Source organism: Labeo rohita, chromosome 3 (genome assembly GCF_022985175.1).
Source record: "Labeo rohita strain BAU-BD-2019 chromosome 3, IGBB_LRoh.1.0, whole genome shotgun sequence".
Classification (NCBI taxonomy): Eukaryota; Metazoa; Chordata; class Actinopteri; order Cypriniformes; family Cyprinidae; genus Labeo; species Labeo rohita.
In genome coordinates, this window is record NC_066871.1 from 30,434,564 (window position 1) to 30,452,959 (window position 18,396).

The 18,396-nt window shown below is 33.8% G+C and overlaps 1 protein-coding gene across 2 annotated transcripts in view; it reads right to left on the minus strand.

The window, feature by feature from the left end:
* The window catches only part of usp43b (ubiquitin specific peptidase 43b), a 91,365-nt gene that overhangs the window by 22,941 nt on the left and 50,028 nt on the right, over positions 1-18,396 (minus strand). For both annotated transcript variants that reach the window (XM_051102897.1, XM_051102896.1), the window contains exons 8-12: positions 11,525-11,636; positions 9,090-9,193; positions 6,242-6,319; positions 5,973-6,102; positions 1,855-2,200 (exon numbers count right to left, since the gene is read on the minus strand). In XM_051102897.1, the coding sequence (XP_050958854.1) occupies positions 1,855-2,200; positions 5,973-6,102; positions 6,242-6,319; positions 9,090-9,193; positions 11,525-11,636 (770 nt within the window). The remainder of the gene's footprint in view (positions 1-1,854; positions 2,201-5,972; positions 6,103-6,241; positions 6,320-9,089; positions 9,194-11,524; positions 11,637-18,396) is intronic.

An 18,396-nucleotide genomic window follows, 5' to 3' on the forward strand; every position in this document is an offset into this window, starting at 1 on the left:
AATCAAATGTTATACCTATCTATACAATACAGTGGAATATTGCAATAAGTATAGTATACCACCCCTATTAGTCAAACTTTTTTTTTAATTTTATTTATTTATATATTTAATTATTTATTTATTTTTTGTTATTATACCCTCACTGGGGGCTTAGCCCCCTAAAATGAAAACCCTAGAATTGGCACTGCTTCCGCCTACGTCACGCGTGACCTTTCCAACATGATTATGTAATGTGAGGTCAAGCTAGTGCAAGATGAGCATTTGTGGTTAAAAAGTATAGAAATTACTTTTTTTTTTTTTTTTTTTTTTAAAGAAAATCACAGATTGTTTTGCTAGTTAAGACTCTTATTCCTCGGCTAGGATCATGTAGAGTCCTTTGAAGCTGCACTGAAACTGCAATTTGGAGTTCAACCCATTGATCCCCATTTAAGTACAATATACAGAGAAAAATCCTGTAATGTTTTCCTCCAAAACCTTCATTTCTTTTCATCTGTAGAAAGAAAAACATGAACATCTTGGATGACATGGCGGTGAATAAATTATCAGGAAATGTTTATTTTGGAAGTCAAATAATCTAATAGGGTGCAGCAAGACCCTTCTCAAATAATCCTTTAATTTTTTTTTGCCTGTATATGTATATCGCCTTACAAGTTATGAATCACCAAGTATGGCAGTTTCAGCTAAAAATCTTCTTTACTGTTCTACTGAACAAAAAAAAGTCATGTATTGGTATGGATGTTAGTATGGATGTTCATATGATACACACCATTGTATTACGTATTATTTACTTAAATCGTTTCCACTTAATATCAGAGGGGACATTCACTGGTTGCAATTTATTTTCAAATGTATACATTTTAATTATCCCAATTATTTGTGTCAGTATTTGATATTATATTCCTCTTCATATTATTTAAGACACTCTGTAAATTATTTTTTTCTTACTCCTTTAGTTAAGAAATTGTTTGGGGAAAAAAGGCATTTAGGATGAACTATCCCTTTAAACGAGCCAAAACCAAATTTCCCTTGATCTTTTGACATATAAGAGGTCATTGTACTATAAAAACATCCACTAAGTTTCAGTACTCGAAACTCTAATATGCATACTCTAAATGCAGCTTATATTGAAGCCAATCTGACAGAATGACAGGTTGTGGAATGTGCCACTTTATGATGTAATAGTGTTTCTAAACTCCGCCTCCACAGAAGAAGATCAACGCCTCCTTCTACATCACTACCTGTTTAGCCCCGCCCACTAATTCATGCAAGTAGTGTAAATAAAGAGAGAGGCGAACGCGCAGATCTACGCAGAAACCAAACGATAAAGATGGATCCAAAGACAACAAGACGCTGTGCAGTGCCAGGTTGTGGAAAAACCTTTGCATTGCCTTCCTTCTGATCACAACATTAGGAAAGAGTGGATTAACTCTATTTCTAATGAAGATCTGGACCACATCAGTAAGAACTTGGTCCTTTGTTCACGTCATTTTACCGTGGATTCGTTTACAAACAAAACACAATTCGACGCAGGATTTTCAGAAAGACTGAAACTACTACTGATCATGTGCCGACTATATTGGATCTGACAGTAATGTCGCAACACACAAGTGTGAGTAACTGTTACTGTTACTGTCTACAATACACCATGCTGTTCAAACAGAGCGTTCTGATGAGGCGGGTCAAAACAGGACAGGAAATAGCCTATTCCTTCAAAATTAAGATGTTTTTTGATGTAAATCTTGATAGCATTATAAGTGGACCTCAAAGAACAATACAAAATAACAAAAAATGCAGTTCATGACTTCTTTAAGCTACAGGAAGGCTGTACATTTAACATGATTTCTCATTTCACACCTGTGTAATGGCCTCCATGCATGCCTCCATGATGGTTACACACGGCGTACAGGTCATACAGGAAGTTCAGCGTGTGTCGGCTGGCTTCGGGCCGCTGATGGGCCTGTTGCTTCCAGCCGGGCGGCGGTCGGGCACAGCTGCTCCTCTTCACCACATGGCGGCCCATATCCAAGCCAGTGAGGGGGAAGTGGACCAGCGTGGAGAGCTTGTTACGGCGCTCTCCTACCTGTCGGAAGCGCTTGAGGTGAAGGATGAGGATGTCTGGGAGGGTCCACAGGCTCATCTGCACCATGCCTTGCTGCAGCTGCTTACAGTGAGGACACTTCCATGCATCGTCAGGGGCCAGCTAAGTAAACACGGATGAAAAAATGAGGACTAGGACAAACCAAGGAAATATTATGTGAGTGCGTTTTGGTCCGGATAAATAGTCCTGACAGATTTGAATTGATCACATAGCATTTTTTTGAACAACTCGCATTAATTAAATGAAGGGAAGTAAAAACAAAGGAGCTTCATGACTTTCAAAAAGAGAAAAAGTCTAAACTTTTTCTAAACTAATGTTTTTTTCTTTAATATAAAAGATAAAAATGATGATATTATGCAAATCTCATTTGCATTTAAACTACGATTCAAAAGAAGTCTCAATTAGTCAAAAATACTCTCATTTACTCAAAAAAGCAGATGGCTTCATTTTCAGCCTCATTACTCCAGTCTTCAGTGTCACATGATCCTTCAGAAATCATTCTACTATGCTGATTTGCTGCTCAAGAAACATTTATTATCAATGTTGAAAACTGCCATGCTGCTTAATATTTTAGAAAAAAGCAAGAAAATCCTACTGACCCTGAACTTTTGAACTTGGTGTGACTGGTTTGATGTCAATGACTTGCCAAACAAATGAGAGCAAATCAAATTTAAAAGCAATGTTTTCAGAGAATAATGACTTAAATTTTAGTCTGTTTTTCACACAAAGCTATTGTAAGACTATAGAATGCTTAAAATATAGTACACAAACTATATGGACCACTTTTATGGTTCTTTTAGGGAGAGTTTTTTCCTTTTGCAGCTTGACAGCCAGTGGTCACAATATGTTTTAATGGAAAAGAACAGGACACATCGCTTCCTCTTGTGTTTCGCATTGGAAAGAATGTTATGTTGGCTTTAAAATCCTCAAGAGTGTTGAATTACATCCCATTGTACTATAAACAGCAAATTTTTTCTGCATTGTCAATCTTTTCCTGTATTTGTCCTCTTCCAAACAGAAACACCTGCTGCACTAGAGTGACTGCCACGGTTATATTTACTCAGAATGAGAGGGTGATGTCTCAATCATCACAATATTGTGTTTCAGAAAATTTCCAGGTCTCAGCTGTTTATCTGAAACACTGAAAGCTAGTTGAAAAGCTTTACACAGTTACTTTTATAAATGAAGAGAGGAAAAACAATGCTTGTATTTGCTGCTCTGAAATTCAGAAATTTTTGTAAAATGCATAAAGAAAAGGCCATTAAGGCTAATACAGTGATCTCTAAAGCAGTTTAGCAAAATAAGATAGAAATATGCTAATGGACCTTGTCTAGCTGTAGAAACATTTTTATTAAATTGTAATATTTGTTAGAATAAATTAAAATTCAGTTTAAAATGATTAATATTATTATACATTTTTATAATAATACAATATAATTAATAATAGGGCTGCCCCCTAATAGTCGCCAAACCATTAGTCGATGAGAAGAGGCTTGATCAACCAAAATTTTATTTGTTGCTTAGTCACAGAAAAAAAAATCCAGATTGACTGTTAATGGCTGGTCTATGTGGTAATATAGTACATCGGACAGGACATCAAAACGCTTGCCTATCATTCATCAACTTAAAAAATGGCTTTTCATTTGAAATATTAAAGTAGTAGCAATTTTACATGGCAGCTCAGTCTAATGTTAACATTTAAAAATGTGCGCTACTGAAGTGTCTGTGCGGAGTGCGGAAGCTAAACAGTAGTGCGCTCAATGCATGACAGATGGAGACGCCGGTGCGGTCACTTGCTCTTAAAATACTACATCATTTTTGGTCATATAGATAGGAGTAATACAACTTTTGTATCTGTAAAGACTCGTATGTTTATTTGTGTGCACTCAGAATAAAAACAAAACATTGCGCTTTTGTAAAATAATGAAAGCAAACAGGATGCGCTTTCAGTCATCTCGGTCTCTGTGAACTTGAGCACGAAACTTATACTTGCCTTACAGACATGAAAAATATATCTATAGAGAGTGAAATCTCTACTTTCAAATCAACCAATTCAAAAAGAAATAAATATTCTCTGATTATGTAATCCATATGAAACATTCATACAGGCTACTGCATAGATGATGAGTCAGTGTCTCTTAAACAGAAAACAAAGAATGCACTAGTTTATCAATAAATTATTTAAACTTTACTGTTTTTCCCTGACATATTCATAATTATTATAACTGCCGGTGCACTGTAGCAAGCTTTTTTTGTGCGCTTGAGCGCTTATTAGGCTATGTAGGCAATTAAAGGCTCATTATTATGATTTATATGGTTTATTAATAAACGTGTGACTAATAGTCGACTAATGCTTAAAATGAACAACTACTAGTTGACCAAAAAAATCTTTAGTCGAGGACAGCCCTAATTAATAATACTATTTTATAATACTAATAAAATTTACTATAATAAAAATCTTAAAGCGGTCATATGATGCGCTTTCATATTTTCCTTTGGCTTTGGAGAGTTACAAGCTGTTTGTGCATATATAACATCTGTAAAGTTGCAAAGATTAAAGTCTCAAACCCAAAGAGATATTCTTTATAAATGTTAAGACTTCTAAAACGGCTCAATCAAACCCCCGCCATTTTTTAAGACATCTGCTTACAATGCTCGCGATAACTTTCCTTAACTCTACAATACATAAATCTACTTTACCAGATAAATTGCAACAGAAAAATTCAAAGCTACCGCACAAATGGAAGTTCACACAATATTCTAAAGATGGTGACGTGCTTTTTTCTCTGGAGAATGAGGTCAATAAAAAAGAAGGCATAACTGTTATTCTCTCCGTAGTATTGTTGCAGCCGCCGCCATGTCATGTGTTTCGTTGCGAAAGCAAAACTACTTTGTTTGGCTTTCCAAATGAATACACAACTAGTAATCAGTTGTTAAACACTGTTCCAGAACAGTACAATGCAATTGTTCGAGTGTGTGCTGCGCATTTTACAGAGGATTATTTCCTGAACCTGGGAGAGTAGCCTACAATGCTAGCTGTGCACAAAAGGTTAAGGCCATAAAGTGGGGCAATTCCAACGCTGCAAGGACAGTCTGGCGCTTCTGACTCACAGCCTGTAAGTACGTGTTCATATTTAAAGAATTTACTACTGACTATAGTGATTGTTTGTCATTTCTAAGATCACAAATCCAGACATGGTTTTATGTTTACGTGTAAAAAGACATTGTAAGTCATTGTAATCAGTAATTATGTCTCCACTGGATGCAACAAATGTCTCATTTATAATGGGATTATTGTTTTTGTCTTGTTGCGCTGGGACACGGCATCACAACGTGGTAAGGGGCGAAACATTTCCGTCACACGCTTGAGGTATTCGGTCAATCACAGTGCATTGGATAGCTGGCCAATCAGAGCACACTGTGCTTTTTAGAACGACAAGTTTTGTAAAAATCGATGCATTTCACAAAAATGGGGCAGAGAGGAGCAACAAAAATGTGCAGTATATGGAAAATGTTGTGTTTTTTTAACCTTAAACTGTGTAAACACATTGCACTACACCAAATACACAAAATAATGTTCTTTTTAGCAACATCATATGACCTCTTTAACACAAAATATCTTATTTATAATAATAAAATAATAATAAATTATCATTTATTACAGTAAAAATCTTACAATTAATTAAAAAAATCTAAAATCATTTTAATATTTCTTATAACTGCACAGCTTCACTGGAGTGTTTCATAATATATATATATTTTTTGTATTGTATAACATTATATAAAAGCAATATTGCCCTTGCACTCATGCTGACTTTAAGGCTGGGTTCCTGTGCTGCTAATGTTCAGTGCGATATGTGTTTTTGTGAGTTACTTGTTCTTCTTTGGTGTAGAGCTCAAAGCACTCATCCAGGGTGCAGCTGTGCTGTTGAACATGGTGTTGTTGTTGAGCACGAACACTTTCTGAGTCCTTCACCACCTCCTCTTGGATGTTACCAAACAGGCTGCACACAGACACACAGTAACGCCAGGTCACTGGACCGTCAAGCTTGTTTTGTTGGCTTGATGTGCTTTAAAACCAAGTGCAGATGGAATGTTCTCTATTCTCACACGTACTCAAAAGGAAATGAAAGATTGTATTACCAGTCTTTGATTCTGTGCTCCCACTCTACAATGAGCTTCACATGCGGCGGTCCGCCTGAGCCGCACAGCTTTAGAGCTCTGGGGAGATAAAGACCAAGCCAAAGGGACAGTGTTAAAAGAGCTTTACATACATACACAAGTATACACACACATACACATTTAGAGGTTTTAAAAATATACAGTATATTCTCAGTAAATCCACTGCATGACCATGTTTGAATAATATTTGACTTCACATTTGATAGTTTGTGATTAAACAAGCACAGTGTAAAAAAAGATGTTAAAGCTGTAAATATAACAAAGATTGATTTATGCTGAAAAGCTGTATGATGCTTTATAAATGATCACCCTATTATGGTTTATTCTGTTACAACAACTAAATAACATAATCAGATTCCAAAAATTAAGTACTTGTAATTAGATTAAATGACATTTTAAAATACTCGTAATCAGACTACAGTTACTTTTTTATGGATCACATGATTACATGTGAAGAGTTCTGATGAAAAAGTTCAGAAAAGCCATCTCGGTCAAAAATGAGATAATGATACTGAGTGAATGCTCCTGACACATAGTATACATCCATCAAATACTTTTACTTCAGACTCGCTAAATTCCAGCCTCAGCTCAATCAGAAGTACCAGTACTTCCATAGAAACCTATACAAAGTAGCCAGAAAGAAATGCTAATTTTAAAGAAAAATTTAGAGGCTTTTGATTCTGAACTCTTCATGTTTTTCTCACTATATCAATAAAACATTCATAATTTATTGATTCTCCCTAATTCCTTATATACATTCAGAAAGATTTCCAGTTTTGTGGACCAGTCAGGTTGCGACATAATGTTTGACCATTGTATTTACAGAAATCACTTCAGGATTAAGAAGTGTTTCAACACTGCATAGACTACTGATAAAGATGCTGATTTTTTTTTTTTAACTATCACTCTGTAGGTTAACCATGTATTTCTATGTCTTTTGAAGGCTTTTGTCTTTCAAAAGCATTAAGATGCACAAACTCACAATTCTTTTGTGAGCTGATCCTCTTTCACGTAATATATTTACTTGAAGTATCCCTGAGATTTTAAAATAAATGTTTTAATAATTAAATATCACATATGCATGTTTATTGGTTCTCTGACATTGGTTATGATCACATGACATGCAGGTTAACAAATAAAATTCAGGGCTGTCAAGCGATTAATCGCGAATAATCGCATACGAAATAAACGTTTGAGTTTGCCTAATATATGTGTGTGTACTGTGTGTGATTATTATGCATGTATAAATACAAACACATCCATGTAGATATTTAAGAAATATTTACAAGTATATGTATTTATTATAATTTTAATATAATTTATATTATATGTAAATAAAAATATCTTGAACATAACATATTTCTCTTAAATCTATACATTAATTTGTGTGTATTTATATATACTTAATAATTACACACAGTACACACACATATATTATGCAAACTCAAACTTTATTTTGTATGCGAATAATCGCGATTAATCATTTGACAGCCCTAAAAACTAAAATTTTTTAGTAAGTGTTTTATTTGGATTGATGTTATTTTGAATGATTTATTTTAATTTTACATTTTTATGATTTAGTTAATTATTAGCTTTTCATTAAACTCACAATCCCCCTGCATTCCTTTAAGAACCCCAGTTTGGTAAACCTTAACGTAATGTAATATTTAATACACTTCATGTTGTTAATTGTAACAAATTGAATATATTTTCTAACTCTTTGTATTTTTATATCAATATGGTACAAGATTATACTATTTAAATCAATGTGATAAATGAGTTATGTCAAAAGTAATCTAAAAGTAGTCAGATTACAATACCTAAAATGTGTAATGTAATGGATTACATTACTAACTACAGTTTTTCTCATGTAATCTGAAACCAGTAATGGATTACAATTTGTAAGTAATCTACCCAGCTCTGTCCGCTTATTATACGGCTACTTGCCACATAAAGTAAATAATTAGACATAAATTATTGATGAGCTAAAATATTTAAACACAAAGCTTTTGTAAAGAAAAACAGCTCCTAACAAATGGCTTTGAGTCTAGACAAGACGGATATTTAAAAATTTTGGAATGTCATGATTGACCAATCAGAATTGAGTATTCCAGACAGCCATGTAATAAGCCGCCTTATATAGCAAACACCACTGTTGTGAAATATTAAGTACAAACTCACTACTATTACTATTGTAATTTACAGTATGACATATTACAAAATTTAAGGATAATTCTTTCCAATCCTGAACAACCTGTAACTGCAGCACATCTAGTATACGAACAAGAGAATCACGAGGAGAATGTCAGCAGGAAGATGTGCAAGGAGACGTTAAGATGATTATAAGATTAGTGTCATCTTTGAAGACACAGCTGACAGTATCTGAAGGTTTCGAGGGCTGACGACTTCATTTAACCCTGTTTGATTTAAAAGGCTCCTCGAGGGCTGTCGAAATTTTATGAGGGTGATAAACATTGGCAGCAGCTCAGAGGTTTCTTTTGATGTTTAGGATAAAAAATTGACAATATATTCAGTAGCTTCTCTGATGCCTCTACCTGTAAATACGATATGCATTATTAAGTGGTGCTAACTATGAATAATGAATAAAGTTATATTGAAAGTTGTTTGATTTATAAAAAGCATATGAACTGTTTATTTTAGAGTCTGTTTTGTTAGATAACGGTCTCTGAACTGGATTGCTGTTATTGGTGCCTCTGAGAAAGATGACATTTGTATTCTGTTCTGATCCATGTCTGTATGAACACACACACACACACACACACACACACACACACACACACGATATTACCTGTCCACTGCAGGGTGATAAAGCGGCCGTCCGTCTTGGGGATTTAAGTAGCTGTAAGCTGCAGATCCCCCAACAACACGAATCTTGAACAACACCCTGAAATTCTAATAAAAGAGATATGGAGATGTTAGTAGAAAAAGGCCAAAGAAGCATACAACATTGAGCAGCTGCTTTTGATTTATGCCATTATCATGAAGATGTAATTACTTTAATATTGTGTTGTTGAGAATTTTGCAGTTATAAATATCAAGAAGTGGCTGCAGATTACATGAGAGTGTTTCTTTCAACCATAATTAAAACTGACAACATTAATGTTTTTTTAAAGACTTCTCTCATTTGCTCATCAAAGCTGCATGTGCTTGATCAAAATATATATATATATATATATATAAAAACCCAGTAAATTGTGAAATATTATTACAGTTACATAACTGTTTTTGATTTTAATATATTTTAAAATATAATTTATTCCTGTGATGCAAAGCTAATTTTCATCAGCCATTACTCCAGTCTTCAGTGTCACATGATCCTTCAGAAATCATTCTAATATGATGATTTATCATATCATTGCTGCTTACATTTTTTTTGGAACCTGTGATTCTTTTTTCAGGATTCTTTGATGAATAAAAAGTTAAAAAGAACAGCATTTATTCAAAATAAAAATCTTTTCTAACAATATAAGTCTTTACTATCACTGTTTATCAATTTAACACATCCTTGGTGAATAAAAGTATTACATTCAAACAAAGAAAGAATAAAAAATTTGGTAAAAAAAAACCCCAAAATGATAGTGTATATTGTTACAAAAGATTACAAAAGCTTTGCATCTCAGCAATAAATTACATTTTAAAATATATTCACATAGAAAACAGTTGTTTTACACTGAAATAATATTTCACAATATTAAAATTTTTTCAGGATTTTTGATCAAATAAATGCAGCCTTGATGAGCATAAAAAACTTCTTTATTAAACATTAAAAATCTTAATGATCATAAACTTTTGAACAGCGGTCTGTATATACATGTATTTCGGTGCATGTTAAATAGTATACATTTAAAATCTGAATACATAAAATACATATTTTTATATATATATATATATATATATATATATATATAAATTATATACACTACTATAGAAAAGTTTGGGTCAGCAATTTTTTTTTATATTTTTGAAAAAAGTCTCACCAAGGCTGCATTTATCTGATCAAAATACAGTAAAAGCATTAATATTTTGAAATCTTAATATAATTTAAAATTACTTCTAATTTAATATATTTTAAAATAGAGCTTATTCCGCATTTTCAGCATCATTACTTTAGTCTACAATGTTACATGATCCTTCAGCAATCACAGATTTTGGTGCTAAAGAAACATTACTTACTAATATCATTATTAACCCTATAACTGTCACCCCTATCTTGAACGTAGATATGACAATGCACTATCCAAAGTTAAATTTTCATAATTCATAAACGAAAATATTTTGTAATACGAATTTGATGTACAGTTGTAATGCAATGTCTGCTTTTAAAGTGGTTTTCAAAGGATGAAATTTCAGATTTTAAGTTTTCAGTTGATATATAATTTCTTAAGATTTCTATTGCGTGATAGGGAAAAAGGAAATGAGGAAAGTCTATTTGTGACAAAGGTCAGAACTCATGTTATGATGTAGATTTCTGAGGTGCATTCTTGTCATAAATTAACTTATTACTTTCCCTACATAATTTGTAACACAAAAGAGTGGTAAAATATCTATTTAGGAGTCTTAGACCTTCCCAACGTAGTTGGTCATGATTAGATTAGGATTTATTTGTAATATGGTGAAGTAAACTTAGGCGTCCCACAGAGGGGACGGTGACAGTTAAAGGGTTAAAATAGTCATGCTGATTAATATTTTTGTGATACAGGATTCTTTGATAAATAGTAAGCTCAAAAGTTCATTTATTTGTAATAAAGTAGAAGTCTTTACTATCACTTTTAATCCATTTAAGGCATCCTTGATGAAAAAAAAAACTTTCAAAATCATACTGACCCCAAACTTTTAAACAGCAGTGTATATCCTTTACTATGTTCGCAGACTGACTGTAATACCTTCATAGACCCACAGGGGTCCACAGACGCCAACTGAATGTTGGTGTAGACTGATTTGGTTTTATTCTGGCTGGTGTGTCTGAAAACACCCAGCAGGGGGATCCAATCAACTGCTGTAAAGCAGCAGGAATGACCACAAGAATGTAATAGGAAGGAGGAAGATGTTTTAGAAGAAGTGATGGAATCTTGTGAGAGACTTGACTTTGAAACCTAAAGATCTTGAATTGTGTTGAGTGTTCAAAGTTTGCCCATATTTTGTATTTTCTTATAATATGTACAGCTCAGATCAGCTAAATGAATATAGCCATGATAACTTCCATCAAGTATAGTAGTTACTCACATGTGCCTGTGATCCATTGATCATTAGGTAGTAGAGTTTACTGAGGATGCTCTGCTGTAGCTGGTCCCACGACACTGATCTGTCCTCTCTCATCAAAAACGGAGGACCGAATCTGCAGGTAAACAGATGCCAGATTAATGTGTGTTTTACTTAGCTAACACAGAAACAAATTCATTACTTTAATGTCATTTAAGATATGAATGACAATATTTTAGTTAACTCTCTAATTGTCACTCCCATTGTTGAACACAGACATAAAAATGCACTATCCGGACTTTTGTAATATGATTTTGATGTACATTTTCCGTGGTAATACAATGTCTGATTTTAAAATGTCTTTCGAAGGATGAATTTTGAGATTTAAAGTTTTGCACTGATATATGATTTCTTATGATTTCTAAATTGTGATAGGGAAAAAGGAAACAAAGAAAGTCTTTTGTGACAAAGGTCAGAAGTCATGTTATGATGTAGATTTTTTTAAGTTGCACTCTTGACATATATTCATCTTTTATTTTTCCTACATAATTTGTAACACAAAAATATGGTAAAATATCTATTTAGGAGTCTTAGACCTTCCCAACGATGTATAGTTTGTCATGATTAGACTAAGCTTTTAATGATGATTTTTTTTTTATTCTTATTTTGTATTGTTTTAGGCAATGCGTTTCAACTAGACCCTTGACCAAAAAACCAGTCTTAAGGGTATATTTGTAGCAATAGCCAAAAATACATTGTATGGGTCAAAATTATAGATTTTTCTTTTATGCCAAAAACCATTAGTATATTAATTAAAGATCATGTTTCACAAAGATATTTTGTAAATTTCTTACCGTAAATATACCAAAACTTAATTTTTGATTAGTAGTATGCATTGCTAAAAACTTCATTTGGACACATTTAAAAGTGATTTTTGTTAATATTTAGATTTTTTTTTTTTTTTTTTTTTTTGCACCTACAGATTCCAGATTTTTAAATAGTTATCTCGACCAAATAATGTCCTATCTTAACAAAAGCTAATTTTTTCAGCTTTCAGACAATGTATAAATCTCAATTTAAAAAAATTACCCTTATGACTGGTTTTGTGGTCCAGGGTCACATATTATGTACCTTCAGTTGTGACTGGGGCTAGTTGTCACACTTGAAATAAAGTGATTTTTTTTTAAAATTTAGTCTCAGTTAACATTTATATTAAGTAACAAGTTATATATATATATATATATATATATATATATATATATATATATTTTTTTTTTTTTTTTGATACATGTTTTGGAATGAACTTATATTATTATTGACATGGATTAAAAAACAACAATCAGTTTTATATAATACATAACAGGGGCTCTTGCACAATCTCTCTTTCCACAATGTGGTCCTTGGCCTAAAAAGTTTAAAGACACACTACTGCAAAGGTCTTAGTCACTACCTGAAATCACATGAGATTTATATGTAAACATTAGGTCATATTTTGATGTGCGTGTTTGTCAGATAAATTACTGCCTGTGTTTGGACACTATGTTCCAGTGTCCTCAGCAGTGCCCTTGAAATCCACCCCACCCTTTTTAGTTCAGTGTTTTGGTTTTTTTTTTTCAGCAGGAGGCTAGTGATTAAGTTTCTATCCAGATTTGTGCTACAGGACCCGTACAGCATGAATAAAGGAGACAAAACAAACAAAAGTGAGCTGTGGGAAAGCGAGCCTTTGAGAATGTGATAAACACGTAATTGTGTTGGGGTTTCGCCTCAGCCAAAAACAACGCTGGAGTTTTCCCTGACAGGAGGCAGAGAGAGAACTGATATCTGAACAAACATGCTTTGATGCTGTTAACGTCACAGCTCGCCCCAGGCAACTCACGGGGAGGTTTTTACCAAGTTATAAAGCAATAAAGTGTCTGTCTGTCCGTCTATTTAACTATCCGTCTACTATGCTTTACGCCACACAGTTTACGCATTCCGGATAGCAAAGAAAACAGATAGAAATGATCATAAAACAGCATTTGCAACAATTTCAATTCAGTAAGGTGGTGAGGACAGTTTTGAGGAGGTCAAACTCACTCTTTAGAGCATCTTAACATACTACTATGGTCTCAAATGAATGCTGCTTCTTTAAATCTATCACTATTTGCTATTATTGTGTCATTGTAATTGTTATTAAACTCATAAATTACTTATAGGCAAAATTTTAATAGTCCAAAACATTGACTGAGTAGTTATTTTGAACATTATTTAACCCCATTTGGCTTGAATTAATCAATTCAATATTGTAAATTTAGATTTTATGTTGAATGTAAAGATGGACATGCTGAAATCACTACTGTAAGCCTACAACCAGCAATCAGTGTGGACACAATTGAGAAACACTTTGCTGACTTTTTGAACTTTTCCACTATGTTTGATGCTGCACATTCTGAACATCAAAAGAAAGTTCTCCTGCAATATACCTGCTCCTGTGACGATCTTAAAATGACAGCAGAGTCCTTTGGGCTAGAAAACTCCATAGGGAACCTGCTATTCTTTCTACAATCCAATTTTTTTTCTTTCTATATTTCCTACAGTACTTTCTGTCTATACAAGTTACCAACCCTAAATTGCATCTAACAGAAAGTAGTTTATCAATCTTAATACTTCCAAAAGGTTTTTTAATATTATTTATATTATTTATATTATTTATAATAGTATACCGTAATACCATTTGTGACCCTGGACCACAAAACCAGTCATAAGCGTCAACTGTTAAATTGAATTCAACTGATTTGTTTATACATCTGAAATCATCTGAAAGCAGAACAAAAAAGTTTTCCACTGATGTGTGGTTTGTTAAGATAGGACAATATTTGACTGAGATACAACTATTTGAAAATCTGGAATCTGAGGGCGCAAAAAAAGATAAAAATAAAAAATAAAAATATTGAGAAAATCATCTTTAAAGTTGTTCAAATAAAGTTCTTAGCAATGCATATTACTAATCAAAAATTAAGTTTTGATATATTTACGGTAGGAAATTTGCAAATCTTCATGGAACATGATCTTAATATCCTAATGATTTTTGGCATAAAAAATTGATCATTTTGACCCATACAGTGTATTTTTGGCTATTGCTACAAATATACCTGTGCTACTTTAGACTTGTTTTGTGGTCCAGGGTCACATTTATTAATATTTTGAATTAGTTTTGTATTTATATTTATTATTATTTTTTTTATACTTCAGTTTTTATTTTCATTTTAGTAATTTGTGCTATTATCATTTTTGTGTGTGTGTGTGTGTGTGTGTGTGTGTGTGTGTGTGTTTAAATTATTATTTCAGTTTAACTTAACTCATTTTATTAAAATACCCTTCATCATTTATGTGACTCGTGTAATGTTTTATGCAACTGAATGTTGGGAGATAAAAAACATTAACAGAACTTTTCCGTCATGGTAGGCATATGATTAAGAGTAAATGAGTGCATATTTAAAAATTGCATTATAAAAATGTAAAAAATTATATTTAATTTAATTAAGTTATTCCCTTAAAAGGCACCTATTATGCATTTTTTTGTTTTTTTTACTAGTGAGTGCAGGACACAAATAGTTCATTTATGAAAGTGAGGATAGCAAAATAAAGTAAACTGTTACATATTATACCCAAACATTCTTCATACAGTGGACTACCAGTAAAACTTACTCAGACACTTTGACCTGACCATGTTTTGCTTAAGTGTTTTTTCTTTAATTGCTAATGCAAGCTTTTTTACACAAAGTATTGGTCAACAAAGTATTGATAGTTGTGTAAATATTGTCATACTAACAGTTGTCTGAATTTTTGGTTGATTGTAATCCATTTACATTTTATCAAAGTTATCTGACATTATCAAAATGAATTTGTTCTTTAACTCTGAGTTCTTGTCATATTTTATTACCATTTTCTAAACTATACCAAATAAACTGTGAATACATTTTGGTTTGATTGTAAATGTGTTTTGGCAGTGTGTGAACACAACAACCCTATAATTATAAAACCCCCATTTAACCAAACCAGTTTCTTTAGGCATGCGTTTTTAATTCTCTAAGCCAGTGGGTGACCAACCCTGTTCCTGGAGTTCTACCTTCCTGGAGAGTTTAGTTCCAACCCTGATCAAACACACCTGTATGTAATTATCAAGTGCTCCTTCAGGTCCTAATTAGTTGGTTCAGGTGTGTTTGATCAGGGTTGGAGCTGAACTCTGCGGGAACGTCGATCTCCAGGAACAGGGTTGAGCACCCCTGCTCTAAGCAATGTGACGTTACATTATTTAGGCCCCGCCCACGGACGCTGACTGACAGTCCTGCATTGCCATAGTTTCTGCCCTCAGCGAGTTGTCTTTGGTTGTATGCTGTCCTTCAGCTTTAACGTCAACAATATCTCATAAGCAATCCTGGTGTTCTGTGTTTGAATGTAAGACTAAGCATGATAATAATCAAGCAACCATTAGTTGACGAGAAGAGGCTTGGTCGACCAAAACTTGATTAGTCACTTAGTTGCAGAAAAAAGAAATTCTTTGGGCAGTCTGACGGACAGATTGTTAACAGTTGGTCTATGTGGTAAAATAGCACAATGGGCAGGACACTCACCTATCATTCATCGACCTCAAATATGGCTTTTCATCTGAAAAATGTAAGTAGTAGCAACTTTACATGGCAGCTCAATCTAATGTTAACCTAGAAAGATGTGCACTATTAAACACATACTGAATAGTAGTGCGTTCACTGCATGACAGATGGAGGTGCCAATGCGGTCACTTGCACTTAAAATACTCTGTCATTTTTGGTCATACAGATAAAAGTAATACATCTTTTGAATCTGTAAAGACTCTACATTTATTTGTGTGCACTCAGAATAACACTGAAACATTGCACTTTTGTAAAATAATGAAAGCACACAGATGTGCTTTCTGCCGTCTCTGTGAACCTGAGTGCGAAAACTTAGAAACTCGGTGTATATTTGCCTTACAGACATGAAAAATATATCTATAGAGAGTGAAATGTCTACTTTCAAATGAAATAGAAAACAAATATTCTCATATTACGTAATCTGTATGAAACATGCATACAGGCGCATAAATACTGTGGAGATGACAAGTCAGTGTCGCCTACTTCATCTCTTAAGACGAAAACAAAGAAAGCACTAATGCAGTCTACTTGCTGATTTTCCCTGACACAGTTTTTTTGTATGCACTTGAGTGCTTATTAGTCTATGTAGGCAATTAAAAGCTCATTATTATGATTTATATGGTTTATTAACAAACCTGCGACTAATAGTCGACTAATGCTTAAAATGAACAACTACTGGACAGACTGCTTTGTGTCTGTCTGCGTTGTGCTGACCAAAAGACCTTACAAGGGAGAGTGAACACAGCCTCAAAGATCATCGGTACCCCTCTCTCCTCCATTCTGGACATTTTCCTTGCATGATGCTACGGTAAAGCCACCAGTATCGTGAAGGACCCCAACCATCATCTCTTCCAGCTCCTGCCATCAAGAAGATGCTACAGGAGCATCAGAGCCCGCTCTGCAACACTGCTCAACAGCTTTTTCCCCCAGGCTGTGAGAGCCCTCAATTCCAACCACCTTACGTCCCTCTGAAACCTTATCCACAATGTAAACTGTTGAAAAACTGAAAACACGGTGCAATTCTGAGTGTGGTACATACAGGTGAGTGGGCTGGACAAACCACCTGTAGTAACACATTCTTCATCTCTATATGCACCAGACACTTTCTTATTAACACTCCATGTTACAAGGACCTAATAAGGACTTAACAAATGTTTACTTGTCAGTCCACCACAAATCATACTGCACTATTTGCTTCTTAACCTTTAAATACCTTTTCTGCACATCATGCACAGTTATTATGTAAACTACTTGTATAGTCTGTCTAAGGTTATGTGTATGTATAGTCAATCGAAGTGTTACGCTGGTGAGATTAGTTTGCGCTGCACAGTCCCTTCAGTGGCGCTAGCAAACATGTCCTCCCTGCAATGTCAAGTCGATTGCGCGTCTTGGTCAATTGAGGTGCCCTTTAAATCACTTTTGTCCCCCCCAGTATTTAAGATATGGTTACAGCCTTGTTATGACATCTGTGTAGTGTCAATGTAAGTTTCTATATTCAAACATTCCCAGTTAATAATCTTGTACGTCAAATCTAGTCCTTTCCACACTCTAGCTCTGCAGTGATAGGAATATCACTTTTATCTGTATCTGGAGAAAATCAATCAAAATATCACAGCTTTCAAAATTAGATGTACTCACTCTAGCTCATCTGTAAGAGACGAACGTATGTTATGATAATAACTCTCTCCCTTCTCTCTGTCACTTCCATTAAAGTGAGGGAGAAACTCACATTGCAAAGGGCCATGGAACAAAATTAGATTTCTGGAGGCATTCACACCTAAGACAGTATTGATCTCTGAGTGACTGTCACTGTCAGCAGTGTGTCTGGAGGAGTACTCTGACGTGACAAAAGTCAAAGAATCTTTGAGAAGCTTTTAGAGCAAAAGTAAAGGTGAGGTAAAGTTGTCACGATTGATATTTGCCAGCTTTACGTGGCATAAAGAGGCATGTTCTTGTTCACTTGTGATGCTAGTACACACTATTTTCACCTTCTCTGACCCTTTAAGACTTCTTTTTGTAAATAAACTGTTACGATGGGCATTAACAGTCTGTTTTTTTTCTCCTGTGGTTTTTTTTTTTTAAAAGAAATTAATATTTTATTCAGTAAAGATGCATTAAAATGATCAAAAGTAACAGAAAAGACATTATTAATGATACAAAAATGTATATTTTAAATTAATCACATTCACTTGTACCTTCTATTCATTGAAATATCCTGAAAAAATGTATTATTGCTTACCACAA